The sequence below is a fragment of the Penicillium pulvis genome (assembly GCF_028828015.1).
Source record: "Penicillium pulvis strain IBT 33274 chromosome Unknown contig_3_segment0_segment0, whole genome shotgun sequence".
Classification (NCBI taxonomy): Eukaryota; Fungi; Ascomycota; class Eurotiomycetes; order Eurotiales; family Aspergillaceae; genus Penicillium; species Penicillium pulvis.
The window spans coordinates 115,297-134,173 of record NW_026643077.1 but is presented as its reverse complement, the minus strand read 5'-3'; the positions used below and the strand labels follow the sequence as shown (position 1 = coordinate 134,173).

At 51.1% G+C, this 18,877-nt stretch overlaps 8 protein-coding genes across 8 annotated transcripts; 4 read left to right on the top strand and 4 right to left on the bottom strand.

Moving 5' to 3' along the window:
• The first annotated feature begins 1,641 nt into the window (after positions 1 to 1,641).
• N7503_006199 (histidine biosynthesis protein HIS4) lies at positions 1,642 to 4,515 on the top strand. Its single transcript, XM_057065746.1, has 3 exons — positions 1,642 to 2,508; positions 2,574 to 4,139; positions 4,197 to 4,515. Exons 1-3 carry the CDS (start codon positions 1,662 to 1,664, stop codon positions 4,394 to 4,396), a joined length of 2,613 nt encoding a protein of 870 aa, XP_056921215.1. The 5' UTR covers positions 1,642 to 1,661; the 3' UTR covers positions 4,397 to 4,515.
• A 434-nt stretch (positions 4,516 to 4,949) lies between these two features.
• On the bottom strand, positions 4,950 to 5,806 carry N7503_006198 (uncharacterized protein; the record flags this gene model as incomplete). The annotated part of the gene is made up of 2 exons (XM_057065745.1): positions 4,950 to 5,260; positions 5,326 to 5,806. The coding sequence occupies 2 exons, from the start codon at positions 5,804 to 5,806 to the stop codon at positions 4,950 to 4,952; spliced, it is 792 nt and encodes a 263-aa protein (XP_056921214.1).
• A 547-nt stretch (positions 5,807 to 6,353) lies between these two features.
• On the bottom strand, positions 6,354 to 7,504 carry N7503_006197 (rRNA-processing protein UTP11). Its single transcript, XM_057065744.1, has 2 exons — positions 7,378 to 7,504; positions 6,354 to 7,298 (listed from the first exon to the last, which is right to left on the bottom strand). Exons 1-2 carry the CDS (start codon positions 7,471 to 7,473, stop codon positions 6,525 to 6,527), a joined length of 870 nt encoding a protein of 289 aa, XP_056921213.1. The 5' UTR covers positions 7,474 to 7,504; the 3' UTR covers positions 6,354 to 6,524.
• A 380-nt stretch (positions 7,505 to 7,884) lies between these two features.
• On the top strand, positions 7,885 to 8,458 carry N7503_006196 (uncharacterized protein; the record flags this gene model as incomplete). The annotated part of the gene is made up of 2 exons (XM_057065743.1): positions 7,885 to 8,041; positions 8,196 to 8,458. The coding sequence occupies 2 exons, from the start codon at positions 7,885 to 7,887 to the stop codon at positions 8,456 to 8,458; spliced, it is 420 nt and encodes a 139-aa protein (XP_056921212.1).
• A 757-nt stretch (positions 8,459 to 9,215) lies between these two features.
• Positions 9,216 to 10,094, bottom strand: N7503_006195 (putative transcription initiation factor TFIID, 31kD subunit; the record flags this gene model as incomplete). Its single annotated transcript, XM_057065742.1, has 1 exon — positions 9,216 to 10,094. One exon carries the CDS (start codon positions 10,092 to 10,094, stop codon positions 9,216 to 9,218), a length of 879 nt encoding a protein of 292 aa, XP_056921211.1.
• Positions 10,095 to 10,797: 703 nt separating this feature from the next.
• On the bottom strand, positions 10,798 to 13,175 carry N7503_006194 (putative lipin Smp2; the record flags this gene model as incomplete). The annotated part of the gene is made up of 3 exons (XM_057065741.1): positions 10,798 to 11,716; positions 11,771 to 13,004; positions 13,067 to 13,175. The coding sequence occupies 3 exons, from the start codon at positions 13,173 to 13,175 to the stop codon at positions 10,798 to 10,800; spliced, it is 2,262 nt and encodes a 753-aa protein (XP_056921210.1).
• A 543-nt stretch (positions 13,176 to 13,718) lies between these two features.
• N7503_006193 (Fibronectin type III domain protein) lies at positions 13,719 to 17,200 on the top strand (the record flags this gene model as incomplete). The annotated part of the gene is made up of 3 exons (XM_057065740.1): positions 13,719 to 13,957; positions 14,007 to 14,200; positions 14,265 to 17,200. Coding segments are annotated over 3 exons (3,369 nt in total), but the record flags the coding sequence as incomplete, so codon positions are not given.
• Positions 17,201 to 17,524: 324 nt separating this feature from the next.
• Positions 17,525 to 18,796, top strand: N7503_006192 (tRNA guanylyltransferase; the record flags this gene model as incomplete). Its single annotated transcript, XM_057065739.1, has 8 exons — positions 17,525 to 17,538; positions 17,589 to 17,678; positions 17,753 to 17,884; positions 17,939 to 17,983; positions 18,049 to 18,224; positions 18,281 to 18,369; positions 18,426 to 18,530; positions 18,584 to 18,796. The coding sequence occupies 8 exons, from the start codon at positions 17,525 to 17,527 to the stop codon at positions 18,794 to 18,796; spliced, it is 864 nt and encodes a 287-aa protein (XP_056921208.1).
• Between the last annotated feature and the right edge of the window lie 81 nt (positions 18,797 to 18,877).

Here is an 18,877-nt window from a genome sequence, read left to right as displayed (position 1 = left end):
CTGAACCACTTTTGAGACGATCCCCCATAAATTCATCGCGAATTCCGATCCTCGTCTACTTTTGCCAACATGGCTACACTATATCTGGCGCGACTGATCAGCCCAGGTGATACTGACTTGAATTTTCAGGGTCTTTGGCGGCCTCGATGAGGCTGCATGAAAAGACAACCTACACTCTAAAAGAAAAGACTTCAAAGAGCCAAGACAGAGAAAGCCAAACTCCTCTCCTCTCTCTCTTCAGTCAAAGCTTCAGAAACATGCATTTGCATGTTGGAAATAAGCTCCCTCGTTCCCATGATTTCCATGTTCCGAGCCCGAGGGGATCCTCCAACCACATTAGAGGATTCTCTCCCCGCAGAATGGGTTGCATTTGCATTTCTTGGCTGTTTATACTTCACAGGGATATGATTCCCAACGTGGTCTGAGTTTACCGAGGGTGCATGCAAATTGCGAGGCCTTGAGGCAAGAACCTTACAGGTAACATTCTATGCTCAGAAGTGGTAGTCATAGCCGTCTCGGGTACAGTAGCGCAAAGACAGTCTGGAACTGCATGAAGGGATATAAGACTGAGTAATTGTGAGAAACTTCCTATGCATGGCTGTGCAGGACACGCGACAATGACATAATCCCAAGTTTACCTACCAGCAGTGTTCCCAGACGATGAGAAGCTGTTCAATACACCTTATTATTCTCACGTTCCAGATTACTGTGCTCCCTGACACATATTTCTTGACAATAACTTCCAAGACTATCACTCCAGTCAATTTCCGAACGTTAGCGCATGACTTAGACGACTTGCCAAGCCCCTAAGTGGCTCGGGATCCCATGGTAAGTCAGCTCAAATCATTCGAGCTTGATGGTTCTGATGCTGTACCTAGTATACCTTGGCAGGCAGCGCTGCTCTGGGACAGCAGATATACCACCAACAAGCAAAACATCTGTTATAAGTATCCCAAGTGGCCGAGGACATTATGGGTTATTTTCCTGGCCTCCTAAGTAGTCACAGAAAGTGAATCCGGAACAGGTTGCTCGCAATACTTATGTCACTGATATCTTGGTGTAGACGGCATTCTTGCAAGTACACTGCTTTGCTCATGTCTATTGACGGGTCATCTGGTTTACCCAATTCTTGGATCGGCCCGGCTAAATGCTTATTAGCGTTGATGGTGACGCTCCTGTCAGGGCACTATTCGAACAATTATCATTTTGGCTGGAGCAAGATGTTATCAGGCCCAAGAAAGCCAATGCTTTTTATTGGATGGCTTACCTCCGTCCCTCAAGGCTTTCAAGGGTATTTGCTCGGCCTATAAGATCGTCTATGACTCATAAGAGCCAATCAGGAAGCCAGAAAACGACATGGACGCTTCTGCTGTATATTTTGGAGCTAGGGAGACTGTATATTCGTAAAGAACTGTTTAAACTGTTTAAAACCAATCATTCATTCAACAATTGCATGTTCACAAATGGTGTAGAAGATAAGAGTCATAGTACTGTTACTTAGCGGCATCGGGAGATGAATCAGCGGTTGCGGGGGGTTAACCAGTCACGGTTGGAAAAAAACCAAGTGCCACAAGAGTCATCCATTTACCCACTCCATTGGGGATCTCACTTTGAGAAGTCCCTCTTTTTCCTCTTTAATCTCCTCTTCCACATTAACCGCCATGGCTACACCATTCCTTATCTCCTACCCCTCCACCCCCACCTCGGGCCTTTCGCTCAAGCAGATCGCCTACTTCGGGCGGGTGCTGGTGAAGGTTACTGGTCTTGTTGAAGCAGAGAAGTTCCTGCGTGAGCACTTCCGTAACCTGGATGTTTACGTGGACGCTACTGCCGTCTCTTCCGCCGGTGATCTTGTCGATATTCTCAACGCCGGTGCCGCAAAGATCTTCATCACCCTCGACCAATTGACAGCACTTTCCCAGGAACAATCGGTTCCTTCATCACGATTGGTGGTCTACACCTCGTCGAACGAGCAGCTAGATACTTTCCAACAGTGGATTTCTGCCAATGCCTCCGAGCGCAACGATGCCAGCGTCTGCACCGAGCCTGCCGCCGCTACCACCGCCGCCTCCAAATTGAACATCAGCTCCGATTCCCCACGCCTTTACGTCTCTTACAATGATCAGGTGGTCGCTGAAGATGCCGTGCAGCAGGTCACTCAGCAGGGTGCTATTGCCATTATCCCCTCCCAGACGTTGACCGTCGAGCGGGATGCGGCGGGTCAGCTTTCTGCCGCCAAGCTTCTGGCTTCGCGCGCAGTCACTGACCAGTCCAATGGCCTGTATGCGACATCGGTTACCGACGAGCGGGGTGCTTGCCTTGGATTTGTCTGGAGCAGCGACGAGAGCATTGCCGAGGCCCTGCGTACCGGTACCGGTGTCTACCAAAGCCGCAAGCGCGGATTGTGGTACAAGGGCCAATCGAGCGGCGACGTGCAAGAATTGATCCGCATTGGCTTTGACTGCGATGCCGACTGCCTAGTCTTTGTTGTAAAGCAGATCGGACGCGGTATGACGTGCTTTCCTATAATCTCATCATGGAAATCGATTGCTAACTACGGTGACTCATTCCAGGCTTCTGCCACCTCGGCACCGAAACTTGCTTTGGCGCCTCCACCGGTCTGTCGCGTCTGCAGAAGACCCTCCTGGAGCGTAAGGCCGATGCCCCCGTCGGTTCATACACCGCTCGCTTGTTCAATGAGCCCAAGCTCGCCGAGGCCAAGATTATGGAGGAGGCAGAGGAGCTGTGCAGTGCGAAAACCAAGGAGGAGATTGCCTTTGAGGCTGCCGATCTGTTCTACTTTGCCCTGACTAAGTGTACTGCCGCCGGTGTGACTCTTGAGGACATTGAGCGTAACTTGGACCTCAAGAGCTTGAAGGTCAAGCGGAGAAAGGGCGACGCCAAGGGACCCTGGGCTGAGAAGGCTGGTCTGGCTGCTCCCCAGGCTAAGCCTGCTCCGGCCCCTACTCCGGCTCCGGCTCCGGCTCCCGTTGAGGACCGCTCGCGGATCGAAATGAAGCGCATCGTCACTACTGAGGTCTCTGCCGCTGAGGTCAAGGAATTCCTTAACCGTCCTTCCCAGAAGTCCAATGACGCCATTGTTGGTCTAGTGAAGCCCATCATCCAGGATGTTCGCGAGCATGGTGACGCTGGCGTGCTCAAGTACACCCACAAGTTTGAGAAGGCGACCTCATTGACCTCCCCCGTTATCCACGCCCCATTCGCACCCGAACTGATGAAGCTCACCCCCGATGTTCAGGAGGCTCTTGACGTTTCCATTGGCAACATTGAACGCTTCCACTCTGCGCAGAAGGGCAGCAATGATGCCCTCACTATGGAGACCATGCCCGGTGTGGTCTGCTCTCGCTTCTCTCGCCCCATTGAGCGTGTTGGTCTGTACATTCCCGGTGGTACCGCCGTTCTGCCCTCCACCGCTATGATGTTGGGTGTGCCCGCGATGGTGGCCGGTTGCCAGAAGATCGTCCTGGCCTCCCCTCCCCGTGCCGATGGCAGCATCTCCCCCGAGATTGTCTACGTCGCACACAAGGTCGGTGCTGAGAGCATCGTCCTGGCTGGTGGTGCCCAGGCCGTGGCCGCCATGGCCTACGGTACTGAGAGCATCACCAAGGTTGACAAGATCTTGGGTCCCGGTAACCAGTTCGTGACTGCCGCCAAGATGCTTGTCTCCAACGACACTTCCGCGGGTGTTAGCATTGATATGCCCGCCGGTCCCAGTGAGGTTCTTGTCATTGCTGACAAGACTGCCAATCCGGCCTTTGTTGCCTCTGACCTGTTGAGCCAGGCTGAGCACGGTGTCGATTCGCAGGTCATTCTTATTGCCGTTGACCTGAATGAGGAGCAGCTGCGTGCTATTGAGGACGAGGTTGACGCACAGGCCCGTGCTCTGCCCCGTATGGACATCGTTCGCGGCTCTTTGGAGCACTCCGTCACCTTCGTGGTGAAGGATATCAACGAGGCGATGGCTCTGAGCAACGATTACGCCCCTGAGCATTTGATCCTGCAGGTTGATGGTGCCGAGGCTATCGTCGAGCAGGTCCAGAACGCTGGCAGTGTCTTCATTGGCCCCTGGACCCCCGAAAGTGTTGGGGACTACTCCGCTGGTGTCAACCACTCCCTGCGTAAGTCACATTCTCGTTCCCCGCTTAGATTACATCAACTAACATACCAAATCACAGCTACCTACGGATATGCCAAGCAGTACTCCGGTGTTAACCTTGGCTCCTTCTTGAAGCACATCACCAGCTCTAACTTGACTGCCGACGGTTTGCTGGCGCTGGCCAAGACTGTCGAGACTCTAGCCGCCGTCGAGGGACTGGATGCCCACAAGCGAGCAGTCAGCATCCGTGTTGCGCAGATGAAGAAGGACCGCTCTTGATCGGTTTATCATTTTCTCCATAAAATATAGTTTTACCAGCCATGAGGAATGTGCGATGATTTCAAAATAGCGAAATAAAAGGCCCTGTTGCAGAGGCAATCTGTGTTTATGATTATGAAGCCTTTACTCTAAGTATACTTACTTCGAAAGTCTTATCTTTTTATCTGTTTTCCTCTGCTCCGAAAATGATTAATTTGCGCAATGCCATCAATCGTATTGTCATTCGCATTGTAGAGATTGTGAGAGGACGGAGCCACGAGACTAGTGACTAGCGGGTTAAGCGGTGATGTCAGGATCCACATAGTTTATCTTAGAGATCGAGGGGTAGAACGAGATTGGAAAATTAACCAAACACCTTTTGAGTTGATTATTGCTAGAGACTAGCACGGTATCATATGTAGGGAATAACCCAATGCAAGATAATCGGGGCTATGTAGTTTGGGCACCAAGCGCAAAAAAGAAAAAAAAAAATATCCAAGCCCAGCCCCGACATCGGAATCCGTAAACCCACCATGCCTACCTACTAAACAAAAAAATGATGAAACTAGTACATTCACAACTGAGCGACGTCATTCAAGATCTGCACTTCCTGACCGGGCTTGAATGCAGGTAGGCCCAGGTATGGACAGCCCGCGCATCGGAATGCATCACCAAGGGCGCAGCTCCCACAGGACCCAGTTTGTTTGCCCTCCACGGTGAAGTCCAGCTCAGCCAGATCATCTGTATTCAATTTCATGACGTTCAAACTCTTATCAGCGTTCTCGCGACGCTCCTTATCCTCTGCCTCGAGTCGGTCGGCCAAACCGCAAGAACAGTCCTTGCAGGCCTTCCTCCTTCTCCCAGTCTTGGGCTGGCACTCTGGGGCTAAAAAATTATGTCAGTACGTGAATAGAATAGCAATGGATGTCATAAGAAAAGCGCAAACTTACGCGGCATAATGGGTCTCGTTAAATCCTCTTCGTTAAGAAGAGAGTCCTCATTAATCAACTCATCATTGTCGTCCCTGTCGTGATTGGAGCCATTCATGCCATCCAATGCAAATCCACTTCCAAACTGTATTCCCATAGGTGGGGCTTGAACGGGAGCCGCAGCGGGGGTCTTCTTTTTCTTGAGGCCGAATTTCAGCGGGACGGCGGACGCTTGTTCGTAATTTGGCTTCTCAAAGCCGGTCGCATTCTGCACCAAGCCTGCCAAGACCGCCTCCATTGCCTCAGAGGCATTAAGAGCATTATCTTCTGTCTGCAATTTTGCGCCAGACTTCATGGCCGGTACGAGGGCGGTGTATACATCACGAGTGAGGAGCTGGAGAGCCTCGGCGCGTCGTGAACCATCGGAATCGGTGAGGATGAGGACCAGATCGTAAGTGTTTGAAGGTAGTGTGACGATACCAGCGGAGAGGCGATCGAGCATTTGGAGGTCTGTGGTTGTGCGGGGGTGGGAGGAGAACACGGCTCGTAATTTGTCCTCCTGGGTGGCGATGGAGGGGGAGCGAGGAGAAGGGTTCGCGGGGCGTCGACTGGCTTTAATGGCGGGGCCATAAATACGTCGGAGTCGTTTGTATCAATGGACACAAATGAGGGAGCCATTGTGAGTGGTTTGGTGGGGACAGACAGGAGTGGGAGAGAAGAAGAAAATGTAGTGTAAGTGAGGGGTGGCGACATTCTCGAGTCACCGATAAAGATAACTTAGTCAGCCTTTCATTTATAATCCGAGCGGACCCTCGTCTTCAAGCATCCTATCAGATTGCGGGGATTACTGGGAATGTGGATCAACGTAGACTAAAAACTAGATGGGATATGCTGCCCGAAATGGGAAAGCAAGCACGCAAGACATGACACCACTGGACGATGCCGATTATCAATCCTGTGGCTGTGAATGGTGATTGCAATGCGGATCCCGAATGGCTCGAGGAACACATAGAAAACTACGTCAAATCAAAATGGATTTCAAGTGATTGGCAGAATGATCCCGCTTGGCTCTTTTTAGATTCTGATATGGAATCTCTTTATACATGACAACGCCTGAAACTCCCCTTCTATGCTGGTATCGATACAGATAGAGTAAACCCATTAAAAAACCAAATGTGAAATGGCCGCGGGTCATCAACTCATAAGGAAAATGCCTTCACTTAGCGCTTGCGCTCTCGGATTTTCCACTTGATCCCATTCTTGTTGGTTCCGCCCACGGAGTTGGTCATCTTGCCTCGCTGCCATTCAACCTCCCGCTCGGCGGCTTGGATGCCCTCGTATTGCTTCTGCAGCGCAGCAAGCTTGTTCTGTCGAGCTTCGGCGGCCCGCTTTCGGAGTTTGCGAGCCCGGCGAGCCTCAACAAGTGCTTGTCGCTTGGCAGCAATCTCCTTGGGGGTTGTTCGGGTCTGACGAGGCTCCTCTTCATCACTTTCCTCTCTGTCCTCGGCCTGTTTACTCCCCTTCTTCATGACTCTTTGTTCACCCCGGTCATCAGCGAAGACCACCTTGCGTGGCTTCGGCTTGGCGGGTTTACTGGAAGCGAAATCGTCCAGGTCGTCGAATCCATCGAAATCGTCATCGCCATCATCCTCTGACTCTTCCTTCTTCTCTTGGGTCTTCACGCCCAAAGCCACGTTCATGCCATCCTGCAGCTGAATGTCGCGCTGCAAAGTCTCAATCTGTCGACGTATCCGTTCTCCGGCGGTTCGGAGATATCCTTGATCCTGAGTCTTGAGCAACTTGACCGCATCGTGGCTCAGTCCGGCAGCGGAAGCTCGCCCCACGCCACCTCGGCCATGTTTGCCTTGTGCCTGATTCTGACCACCCATCATACCAAAGTGAAACTCATCGGGATTGCGGTCGCGCGCCTTCTCTTCGAGACGCTTGATTTTTGCCTTCTTGGCATTGTAGTCTTTGGCACGGAGCGAGTAATCCTGTTGCAGTAGTCAGCCTTTACGATCCGAAAAACCTGCTGCAACCAATAGCCGTATTGAGTTCCCAGTAATGACAAACCTTGTGCTTTTCAAGAATACCCCACTTCTCGCGGCCCTGGAGCTGGGCACGCTCCTTGTGGTTTCGCCGTTGAACGGCATTGCGCATGGAGGACATGCTGGGTGGTTGTGAGGTGTGGGCTGAATAAAACCAAACTCAACAGGGTATTATGTGTCAAAAATGACAATGTTCAAATTCGAAATGTACAACGAGGAGCTGACAAGTCTAGCTAGTCGTGGTTGTGAGAGCATAAGAAAGTACGGAAGTTTTTTTTTTCTGCCCTCTCCGCCCGACTCGGCTCCTCACGCTCCGCATCAACACACCCTGCACCTCATCTTGATCAGATATCTCCTTCAATCCCAATTGCTGTACACAGACTTTCCGGGCTATTCAAGAGTCACATTCAGTGGTTTAGCAGCTATTTATCGGCCCATTGAGTTTGCCACTCAATCCTCCACCCCGACCGACATCTCTAACTTGATCGACATCCATCATTCTCGATCTCCGTGATCGAACCACTCCGTCCCAATGGCTACACCCTCCACTTCCGGCACGCCAGCGGCTACTCCTGCGCCCCGCAAATACAACCTCCGCAATCCGCTTCCACTCTCTGCCTCCCAAGAACAAGAAGTCAAGCTCCTCTATTACAAGCGCGTACGAAGCCACTGTGCCCCCGAGATTAAGGGTATGTACCAGCCTCACCCTTCTATACGCTGCCCTTCTTGGGTCAAAAATCCCCCATAGTCCCTGAAAGCTTGGTTCATGTTTCATCTCAAACTCGGCCGAGAAGCAGCTACACATATATCCAAGACAGATATTGAACTAACGTCAAACTACAGCATTCGCCGAATGCGCCGTCAACCGAACCGTCACCGCAACATGGATCTGTCGCACGCAGCGTCTGGCCATGAACTCTTGCATGGTCGCCCATGCTAATCCAGAAGAGGAAGATCGCGCACGTGAGGACTGGTTCGCAACACATGAGGAGCGACGTCGTCAAAAGGAAGAGGAGCTCGCACGTGTGGAGAAGCGGCGCGCAGAGGTCATCAGTATGATGCGTGAAGACGAAGCGCGAACCCGAGAGAAGACTCAAGGGAGGTGATTGGCTGAATGTCATTTCATTTACTGACACGAACAAGCGTATGTTATATCCCCTGGGATCCTCTCGGGTTTTCATTTTCTTCCTTCGATCACCGGCTTTCTGTGGTGAGTTGTATATTGTTGTATATGGGTTTCGGCGTCGGGGGATTGGATCAATTCACCAAACTTTCTTCTCCCGCAAATGAGCGCGTCCGTTTGAGCGAGTTCCAGGAACGAATCGCTTGGTTTGCCCGCTTGTTGACGGTTTCCATGCATCGTTCCAAGACTATCCTGCTTTGGTTCCACTTCCTCTGGATGGACAGGTTTCATCCAGTAGATTTCCCCTGATGCCGAATACCGGGAACCTCCGACTCAGGGCGCAGTTCGTATGCCTTCTCTCCTCGCGGCGCAATGGGAATCAATCAGGCGTTACTGTTTTGCTGGGCATCTGTCTTTTTTTGCATGGTCATCCCGACCTGGAGTGACCTGGATGACATTCGATTTCATGTACAGTATACACATGCATTTGGCGGTCTTGATTATAGACTGCAAAGTCATCTTCTTGCCTTTTCTTCCTTGTGTAATGGTGTACTTTCTACCCGTCCTATGGTGAAAATTGTTGTGCAAACCCAGGAGATGTTTTGGCTATCAAGGTACCATCAACTTTTTCCCAGTCTAAGTAGCTCGCAAATGTATTATGATCAGGACTCCAGACACCCGCAAACGCCAGCCAACCCTCCCAAGGCATAAAGCAGAAAAATGGAGATGCGTAAACATGACTAAACATCATTCATCTTATGATCCTCATCGTCATCACCCGCTTCGCCCATGGCAGTGTCTTCACCGAAGATATCCTCCATCTTCCCATCATTCTCCTCTTCCTCGCCATCCTCTTTCTCACCCTGTGGCGGTGCATCGGGTATATCCTCCTCTTCCTCGCCCTCACTGTCCCATTCATCTTTCATGTTCCATCCCATTCCTGTAAGACAGAATCGCTCCGGCGGCAATCGCATACCAGCCATCATGACGCTCTGATTAGCCGCGGCCGCAGGTGCTCCATTGGGTCCACCCGGAGCGGCAGCGTCGAACCCTCTCGACACACCAGGTAGCGCAATCCGATTCCTTTCAGATGCAACATCCATCAGAAATTCCTTCGGCAGGCCAGTCTGAAATTGATAATGTAGTCGCGATGCAATGCTCAACCGCAGCGCTGGCAGCGAAACACCATTTACTTCCGCCGAGTTAGCGTTCTTGCCGGTATTCCCCGCGGCATCACCCACTGCGCCTGCATAACCTTCTGTAGCAAGGTGCACAGCATCTTGGAGTACGTTGGAGGTGTAGCGATAGGCGAAGTCAAGGAGTTGGAGGGGCACGCGGTCTTGGTAAGCTGTTACGCCTAGCGACGCGAGGAGCATGTGAACCAAGCGTACGTCGCGTGGCCGGCGCGTTTTACCGCTATCTTGTAGGGAGGTTCCGGGGATTTGTGGTGGATGGCCTGTTGATGTGGTTGGTGCTGTCGCGGGGGGAGCAGTGGGTGGTTGCGAAGCGGTTGCTGCTGCGGCCGGGGCAGAGGCGCCGTTGGCCCCTGAAGACTCTGCGGGTGGTGTGAGAGGCTGAGTCGCTGGCACGGAGCCCTGAGTCTGGCTTGGGGAAGCCATTTTTGTGGAAGCTGCGAAATCAGATGTGGAGGAGTGGTGGATGGGAGGGTTGAGAAATGGACCGGTCGGGGAGCTGGCGGAGGGACAGTTCCAAGAGGTCGGCTAGACGATGACCCGTGGGCAGTCTACTATCATTGGCGAGTCAGCAGTCTTTGGGACACGCTGGTGAGCTGAAGTGATTGCAGGGTTGACAGAGCTGAAATGGAAAAGAAGCGTTGACAGGAGGAACCTGGTGAAGCCGAAAAGAGCTCCGATATGACGCTAACCGCTTTAGGCAATGCGAACTTCAAACTACAGTATATCAACCTTGAAAAGCTGTTAAATCCACTTTGCTATTCCTATAGATTTTGTACTTAGGAGTCGTGTCCATTTTCAGATGAAAAGGCAGCACAAGACGCTATGAGTATACCGCGTTGCAATAAAGAAAACATTTCAAACGCCATGGATGCAAATAATGGGTAGCAATGATAGGTTGTATATAAAAATGCAGGTCCAACACTGGATATCTGCATGTAAAATGAAAAGTTTGAACAGGGTATCTCTTTGCCAAAACAAGAAAAACAAAGTACTCTCAATGCGTAACCACGTTCTAGTTGAAAGAACTCGCAATGCTGTATGTTGTATGTTGTATGTTGTATGTGGACGTCCGGGCATAGTGAACGTCATGGCGATTATTTGGCCCAAGTTCTCAATGAGACAACATTCAGGCATCTTGTGAAGGCTTGGGACGAAGCGGCAGGGATTTGATGCCTGCGGATTTGATTATTTCTGGCAGGCCTTCGTCTTCCTCGACTTCTGACTCAAGGTCCAGAGGATTCAGATCTCCCTCTACAGACTCCAGAATTGATCCCGCCGGATTAGACAAGACCGAGCCTTGCGAAAGGTAGCTGGCACCAAGATCAGTGCCTTCTTCATCATCAGGATATTCGTCGCCGTCGCTGAGCTCATCATCGTAGTCTTCTTCGTCCGCATCTTCGTCTTCGTCTGCTGCTTCGTCATCCTCGTCTTCATCTTCGCTGTCGGTGGGTGAAAAATCCTCCAAATTCTGTGGCGTGTCCCGCCAGTAGGTGAAATCCGTATATTCTTCACCACCGGAGTGTACCAGAAGACTGGTAGGAGGGAAGAAATGATCGAGCAATTCCCGCATGCTGACATAGCTGCTCTTATACTTGTTAAGACTAAGCAGGTCCAGGGAAACCTCAGCGTTGGAGTTGATGGTAAAAATTCGTGTGGACGGGATGTTGACAGTTCGATAGCTCAAGGCGTCCGTCAATCGATTGCCAAACCCAGCGTAGAATGGGTTCTCCTTCCCACAAAATAGGTTAAGAATGTCCCGAAGACATGCCATTTTGAAGACTTCAGGCTTCCGGAGGTAAATTTCTCGCCTGAGTGCAGCCATCGTACGATCTGGACTGCAAATCACAGGGCCCCTGGGAAGCCGGTATCCATCCTGGCAGACACCATAGAGGTATGCCCGTGTAGTATCGGCTTGACCAACGGATCGACTAGTGAGGTACATTATATTATAGCCGTTGTTCACAATATCGGTGTATAATTTGGCGACTCCAGTATGGGTCCAGTCCCGTCCAATCATATTCAGAACGTGGCCCAACGCATCCGACCTGAGTTTATTGTCAGCTTTGGAACTCAAATATCAGTTCTAAGATTTGACTCACTTTGTGATCGTTCCATCAATGTCTGAAATCACAATCGGAGTGTTGCCGTTCCACAAATACATTGACGCGGTGCATGTAGCTTTGTTCACGCTGAAGGACATGGTGTTGGCTCCTGGTTTCAATTGAAGAGCCTTGAGTTGATCACTGGTCAATCGCAATGTCTTCGCATAATTGCGGGTTTCGACGGCAAACGAATCATGCATTGGAGTTTGAGGGGGTGTAGGAAAGCCAGGCTGGACATCGGACTTGGTTCGGTGGTGGCGGGCCCCAATCGGTAGCCCAGGGGTAATATGATGATCACCCTCGCTGTGATACCCTGGGTCCGAGATTGCATCATCGCTCAGGACTGTGCTGGGCCGCATCGAATTGATGGCCGCTCTCCGATCAGCCGCTTCTTTTGCCTCTTCGCTACTATAGATCCAGAGGTTCCCATGTTCGTCGGCTCCAATGAGTGCACCAATATCGTAGCTCCCTTCTAGTTCCTCCGCGAGAATCTTGCGAGCGAGAACCTCGGCCCGAAGGGCATCTTCCTCGTTGCTTTTGTAACCAGTCATGTCCAGCATCAGATCGCCTGTTTCCGTGACATGTGATTGAATGTTGGAACCTGTAAGTTTCTTGGACAGAGACATAGCACGGGACATCGCTTCTTCTACAGATACCGGAGGTGGACTACGAGAACGAGCTTGTGCTGCGTCCTCGTCCTGAGTTGAGCCGGTGGGCGAAGAGGATAGCTGCTCGGTCGCAGCCCGAGGGAGGCTAGTCGAAAGTAAATCCTCAGATACCGAATGGTCGAGAGATGGTTTGCTTCGATGGTTATTGAAAGAGTCGTGATGCAGGTCTGAGCCGTCGGGAGACCGTGACAGAGGCGTTATTGTACCTAGATCAGTTGCAGCTCGCGATTGTCGTGATATCGGTATATTAGGTGGAGTCTTCGCCCCCTCAGAGACAACATCCCCATTCTTCTCCAAGTCCAAATACTCTGGTTCCTGAAGCGACCCAAACTCTTCGGTGGGCACCTTTGGGCTGCTAGCGGGCGAGACTAGCGGGGAAGTCTGTAGTGACGCGGGGATCTCGTCGGTAGTTTCGAACACGAAAAATGCCTCACCCGCTTCTCCAAGCTTCATTGCATACTGTTGTTTGACTCCATTGACCTTGAACTCCACCTTTTTCTCAAATGGGCGCAAAAGCGAGAACTTTCCGAAGCGGACATGGAAGGGCGAGCAGGCAAGGGTTCCTTGCGACACAAACACGTCAGGTTGGAGATCATTCTAAAAGGATCTGTGACACTAAACTTACCATCCTCTTGCTCTATGACAATCACATCAATAGCTCCGCTTAACGTGGCGGGATTGATAGAGTTCCATGTCTTGGACACGGAGCCGCTGAGGCTTCTGACGTACTGCATCTTTGCCGGATTGGGTCATACACCCTCGGCCAGGTACAATAAACAAGCAAAATCAAGCCCCGGGAATCAAAGGGACCGAAATCACGGCAAAGGACAAAAGTGGGGGAGTTTTTAGATCAGTCGGAGGGAAAAAGAAGGATGAGGAGTAAGGACCAAGAAATTGGAGGAATCGCCGCCAAACGGCCCCATGTGACATTCAGCTGACAATGCAAGGAACAGCTGAACTGGCCACTGATAAGTGGAAATGGTCTCCCTGAAATGATAAAAAAAAGATACAATATGAGGAGAACTAGAAAGAAAGGCTGAAACAACGCCGAGACCCTAGTTCACCCCAATAGTCGAACTAGCCGGTCATCCCCGGATCTGTTGGTTCATCAACATTCAACGCCCAACCGATTCTTAAGTAAGCGGCCAACAATCATGCCGAGGCTGCAACTCGTCACTTTTTGCAGGTTTGAGACACTAGTCCCCATCAGGGCTAGTGGCCGATCGTTCTGCCTCTGATCGCGCTAGACCTATTTTGGCAGACCCTGACTAACAGGTCACGTGCGGTCTTGTCCCACTCCACTGGAGAAAGCCGATCAAGAACATCCTCAAGAACGTCCTAATTCACCTTCCGATTCCTCCACCCCCGCCGGCCCGCGTCCATGGGTACTCGACGCTGGGATGTATGAGCCACTTTACTACGCCTTTGACGCTTACCCGACTATCATTCCCCGAGTCAGGGTGCGAGGCGTGATGGCTCTCTTCCTGGCCGTCTCCATTCTATGGGCCCTGATCTGGTGAGTTCAAATGCATTCTCAGCAGTCACAGTTTTAATAACGGACACAGGCTTCTGTATCGTGCCTGGCAGGTATGTCAGACCCCCAATGAGCTTCTTGTGGAGAAGCTGGGTCTAGATATCCCACCGCCGCCAGAAGTCACCCTGGAAGAGATCACGGCCCGTGAGATCCGCCTAGCCTGGAAGCAACCCGATTTTCATAACTCCATACATAAGCATATCATTCAGGTGAATAATGTTAAAGGTATGGATGCCCTCGCTATCCCAATGTTCGGACCATTGCGGAGCAGGCACTAATGGAGCAATAGTGGGCGAGTCGAAACGCGCGGAGACCGCGGTGGAAATATTGAATCTCATACCGGGAAGCATCTATCACATCTGTGTTCTATCAGTCAGCGCAGCAAATTTCCAGACCCCAAGTGCGATTCTCCATGTCCGAACGAAATCTCTTCCGTTATCCCGGTCCCAGCAGGATACCCCCACTGGTGGTCCAACAATTCGAGCATCGATCCCACGGTCTACGGCCGGCTTACCGACTCCCTCTGCCCCAGTGATGGCCCGTGAACATAGCGCCGGACAATTGCCCGGAAAACGGCCATCTGCCGGCCGCAAATTGTCCCCCGCGGCAGGAGCGGCAGATTTTGCACATGGACACGACGAACTACATAAAGGCGTGTTCAAGAATGATCGCGATGGAAGTCTGGAACAACTCGCCGATCGATTGAAAGCGTTACAACAAGAAAATGAAAATATGGAAAAACAAGTGACTGAGGAGGAAGACGAGCATATTGTGATGTTAAAGGAACTGGAGAAGCATCGTGACGAGCTGAAGAAGCGAGTCAAGGAGAAGGACGAAGTCAGTGGAGATCTGAAGAAGCACGTCTCGAAACTGGAGAGCATCAATCGCTCGGTCCAGGGCGAGAAGTCCAAACGAATGAGGCTTCTTCAGCAGAAGGAAGCAGAGCGCAAAAAACGCAAGAACGATATTGTCCGATGGCAAGAACGGATTGCACGCATGGTTGCCGATGCTGCGCAAGCCAAGGAGGACAAGACTCGGTTGGAGGAAGATGGTGAGGCTCGAGGGGAAGAAGTGCGCAAAAAGATTGCGAAAGAGCAGGCGGAGATGAAGATCATCGACGAAGAAATTCAAGACAAGGGCGGCCGAATCAAGAAGCTCGAGGACGAACGACAAGGTCTTCAGGGTGGTGACAACGAAGACGGGAAGGAGCTTGACCGGATTGATAATGAGCGGGCTCGTCAATGGGAGCTGAAGCTGGGCGAACTCCATGCTCGATACGCCACCCTTGTCAACCTCCATGCCCAGGCTCAGCAACAGTATCAAGAAGCCCAAGAGCGGCTGAAGTGGCTTACCACGCAACGTCCTAGCAGCTCAGGACCATTTTCCTTGCCGCCTTTGGAACTGGATATGTCGAATACAGCGACAATTCGGCCCCGTCGCCACCGCAGCTCCATGGTGAGCAATTTCTCCTCGTCTTTGAATTACCCCGGTATTGAATCGACTTTTCCCGGAATCAATTGCAATCCGCCCTCGTCCAACTCCCCCACGTTCGCTCCGACCTCTACGTTTTTCAATATTAATAATGGTATGACTCTCCCGGGTCTTTCTGATCCGCCAGAGATCATGCGCTCTGACGCCGAGGCTGCCTTTAACAATCCGCAAATGAGTCCCCGAGCCGATGCCCTGCTGCCATCAGACCTGCTTGGAGATGAGGAATCGCCCGAATTTCCCCGACCTGTTGGTCGCGCACGATTTTCTACGATGGATTCGTCTAACATGCCGTTAGATGGGTTTGGTCATGGCCCTGTCTCGCCTGTTTCTTCTGGGAGTAGGCCAGGCAGTATATTTGCTAGCCCGTTAGAGACCCGTAATCGACAGGACTCTGGTTCCCAACCGGGGCAGTTGTCCGCTGCCGAGGAAGCGCCGAAAAGCGCTTCTCGACGACTGTCTGGGATTTTTGGGTTCCACCGCCCCCGTGGGAAGACCTTGGCTGATGGACCACCTATGTTGGGTACTTTGAAACCTGGGCAAAGTCAATCTTTCCCCCGAAATGTTGATGAGTTAGACCCAATCGGATCGCGACGTCGGAGATTGAGTTATACGGGCAATTGGGCAAACGCAATGTCCTTATTCCCTCGAAGTAACACCACTGGTGTGACTGCAGACAGTTCCTCCGATCATGCGCCTTCCAGGAGGGCTGCCTTCTCGAACATCTTCTCATCTAGCAAGTTCGGGTTTGGCGGTGCTGGTAGCCGTGGAAACTCCGACCTGAGCACCGGATACAATCAATTCAGTCCCCGCCATGACCCTATTGATCCGTCGTCTCTTCTCGGTGGTGTTCGACGTGGTTCCCTATCTCCAAGGCCGTCATCTACGTTTTCATTTGAGAATCAGAATCAGCTTCCCCATCCTTCTACGGACAATCGCCACTTTGGGTGGCCATCGACGGATCAAATGGGACATCGAAATAGCCCGCTGGGATTAGATTGGACATCTCCATCAACCTGGTCACGAGCGCCTTCTCGTCGGCCCTCAATCCAATATGGGTCGTCTGGCCATCTTCCCTTAGGATTGACTGGCGAGCCCGATTTCGTCGAGGACACATACGATCGCCATCATCGGCCGCTACAAGCGCCGATTGGAACTCGTCCATCCTCGTCCCATCGGCCTATCACCCCCAAGCTAAACCCGGCTGCGCCGTCTTTTCGAGGAATGTTTTCTAGCAGGAGATCTGACAAGGATAGAGAGAAAGATAGAGACGAGTCTGACGCCCCCTTTGATCTTCACGTCGACGATGGGTCTCCTTCTGAGCCTCGCACCTCTCGCTCCTTTTCCCACTTCACGGGTGAGTCCTACGAGTCCTTGGAACGCATGCCGTCCGGTACTTCGGTAGACAATGCATCCAAGGAATCATTCATTCGCAAGATTACCCGCAAAGGCAGCTCGAGCAAATTCAGCTCCTGGAAAGACCGTTCTGGATTATTTTCGAAAAAGGGCGAGTCTTCACAGACCGACATCGATGAAGACGCAGCCAGTGAAGCTCAGCTAGCGAAGAGCATCGATAGCACACTCTCTAGCGTGCCCTCGGCAGACCGATCTACTCGCAGTAGTCTTGGTTTCTTCTCTCGCAAATCACGAAAATCGGACAAGGCTAGCGAGACGAGCGAGCGAGCCAGTGAGACTGGCGACGAGGAAATCCCCGAAATTCCGGAGATTCTTTCATGATCTCCCGTCCCTTCACTGTTTCTTTTTTCTTAGATTCTGCAGTTACTACATACACCACAACGGCGACTCAACCGAAGTACATTGGTCAATAGCGACCGTTTCTTTACAAACCTTCATACGTATTCTTGCAATTTTGTTCCATCTTCGTAATTTCCCATGGCCATTTTAACGCTTGTGAGCGTGTAGTATTAGGCTGAATAGATAACCTTATATTAGTGGGGGAGCGGGGCTCGTCAACTGGTGACTCTTATCGCGCGCACAAAATGACTCGTCGGTGGGATAAATCTACTCACTCGACACCGCTGCTTCTTTCCACCCACAGATATGGCTAATTCGAAGTACATGATTCAATTTCTCAACTCATTTGCCGAGGTGCTAATTCCGACAGATTTGAGTATGTCAAGGACTTCGAGCAATCCGATCCGTTGCTTCCTAGTACCTGGATTGTGGTTCGCATTGACGGAAGAGGATTTCACAAGTAAGTTTCCCTAGACAACTACAGATTCAATACCTCTGTCTTGTGTAGCGTTCACTTTCATCTAACGACTTTAGGCTGTCGGATCACTATGCGTTCCAAAAACCCAATGACCGCCGCGCGCTTGATCTCATGAATGCGGCTGCGGTCGAGGTCATGAAAGATCTTCCAGATCTATGCATTGCCTATGGTGTCAGCGATGAGTACAGGTATATTCCACTCAACTATTGCAATTACTATGGTTACTCATCGATACGCTCCAGCTTCGTCTTTCCACCTACTTGTCAGCTCTTCGAGCGGCGAAACGCGTAAGTAGTGATTGATACTCTCAATTATGATCGCGGACATTTCATTGACGAGACATTGTATCCAGCAAACTGGTTACAACCATTGTCTCGACATTCACAGCGTACTATATCTATCTGTGGCCCACATATTTCCCTTCTACCCCACTAGCACCGCCATACCTCCCATCTTTTGATGGACGAGCGGTCATTTACCCCAACACACGTATTCTACGAGATTACATGAGCTGGAGGCAGGTTGATTGTAAGTTTTTCTCTATTCGTCTTCGTGCATTGGATTGGCTGACCAAGGGCATGCAGGTCATATCAATAATCTCTACAATACCACTTTCTGGACTATGGTTCTGCAAGGTGGTATGACCAACACAGATGCGGAACAAGAGCTGAAGGTAAGTCTATTCCGCGAAGTTAGGCTGTCCTGCGGTATGTATTGACTTGGTATCAGGGTACTGTGTCTTCAGACAAAAATGAGATCCTTTTCAAGCGGTTTGGCATCAATTACAATAACGAAGGAGATATATACAAAAAAGGAAGCGTGCTCTATCGCCAGGTAAAACATCTCAGCCCTTACTCTTGGTGCCGACTCTAACAGGTGACTTTCAGTTTGAGCTCGTCGAGCCCAAAGCTACTCCCTCGACAGAAGATGAGGCTTCAGTTCCAGAGGCTAAGCAATCAAGGTCGCAACAGGATAAGTTGAAGAAACTGCGTCGCAAGGCACAGGTAGTTGTTGATCATGTTGATATCATTAAGGATGATTTCTGGGCAAGGCGGCCTTGGATTTTGTCAGGCACACCGGGCAAGTTGCCGCAGAACTGATATGAAGAGGAGATCAAAAATGACGCCGAAATATTCAGGTTTCTATTCACTGTATCATCGAACAAATGGGTATCTTGATCG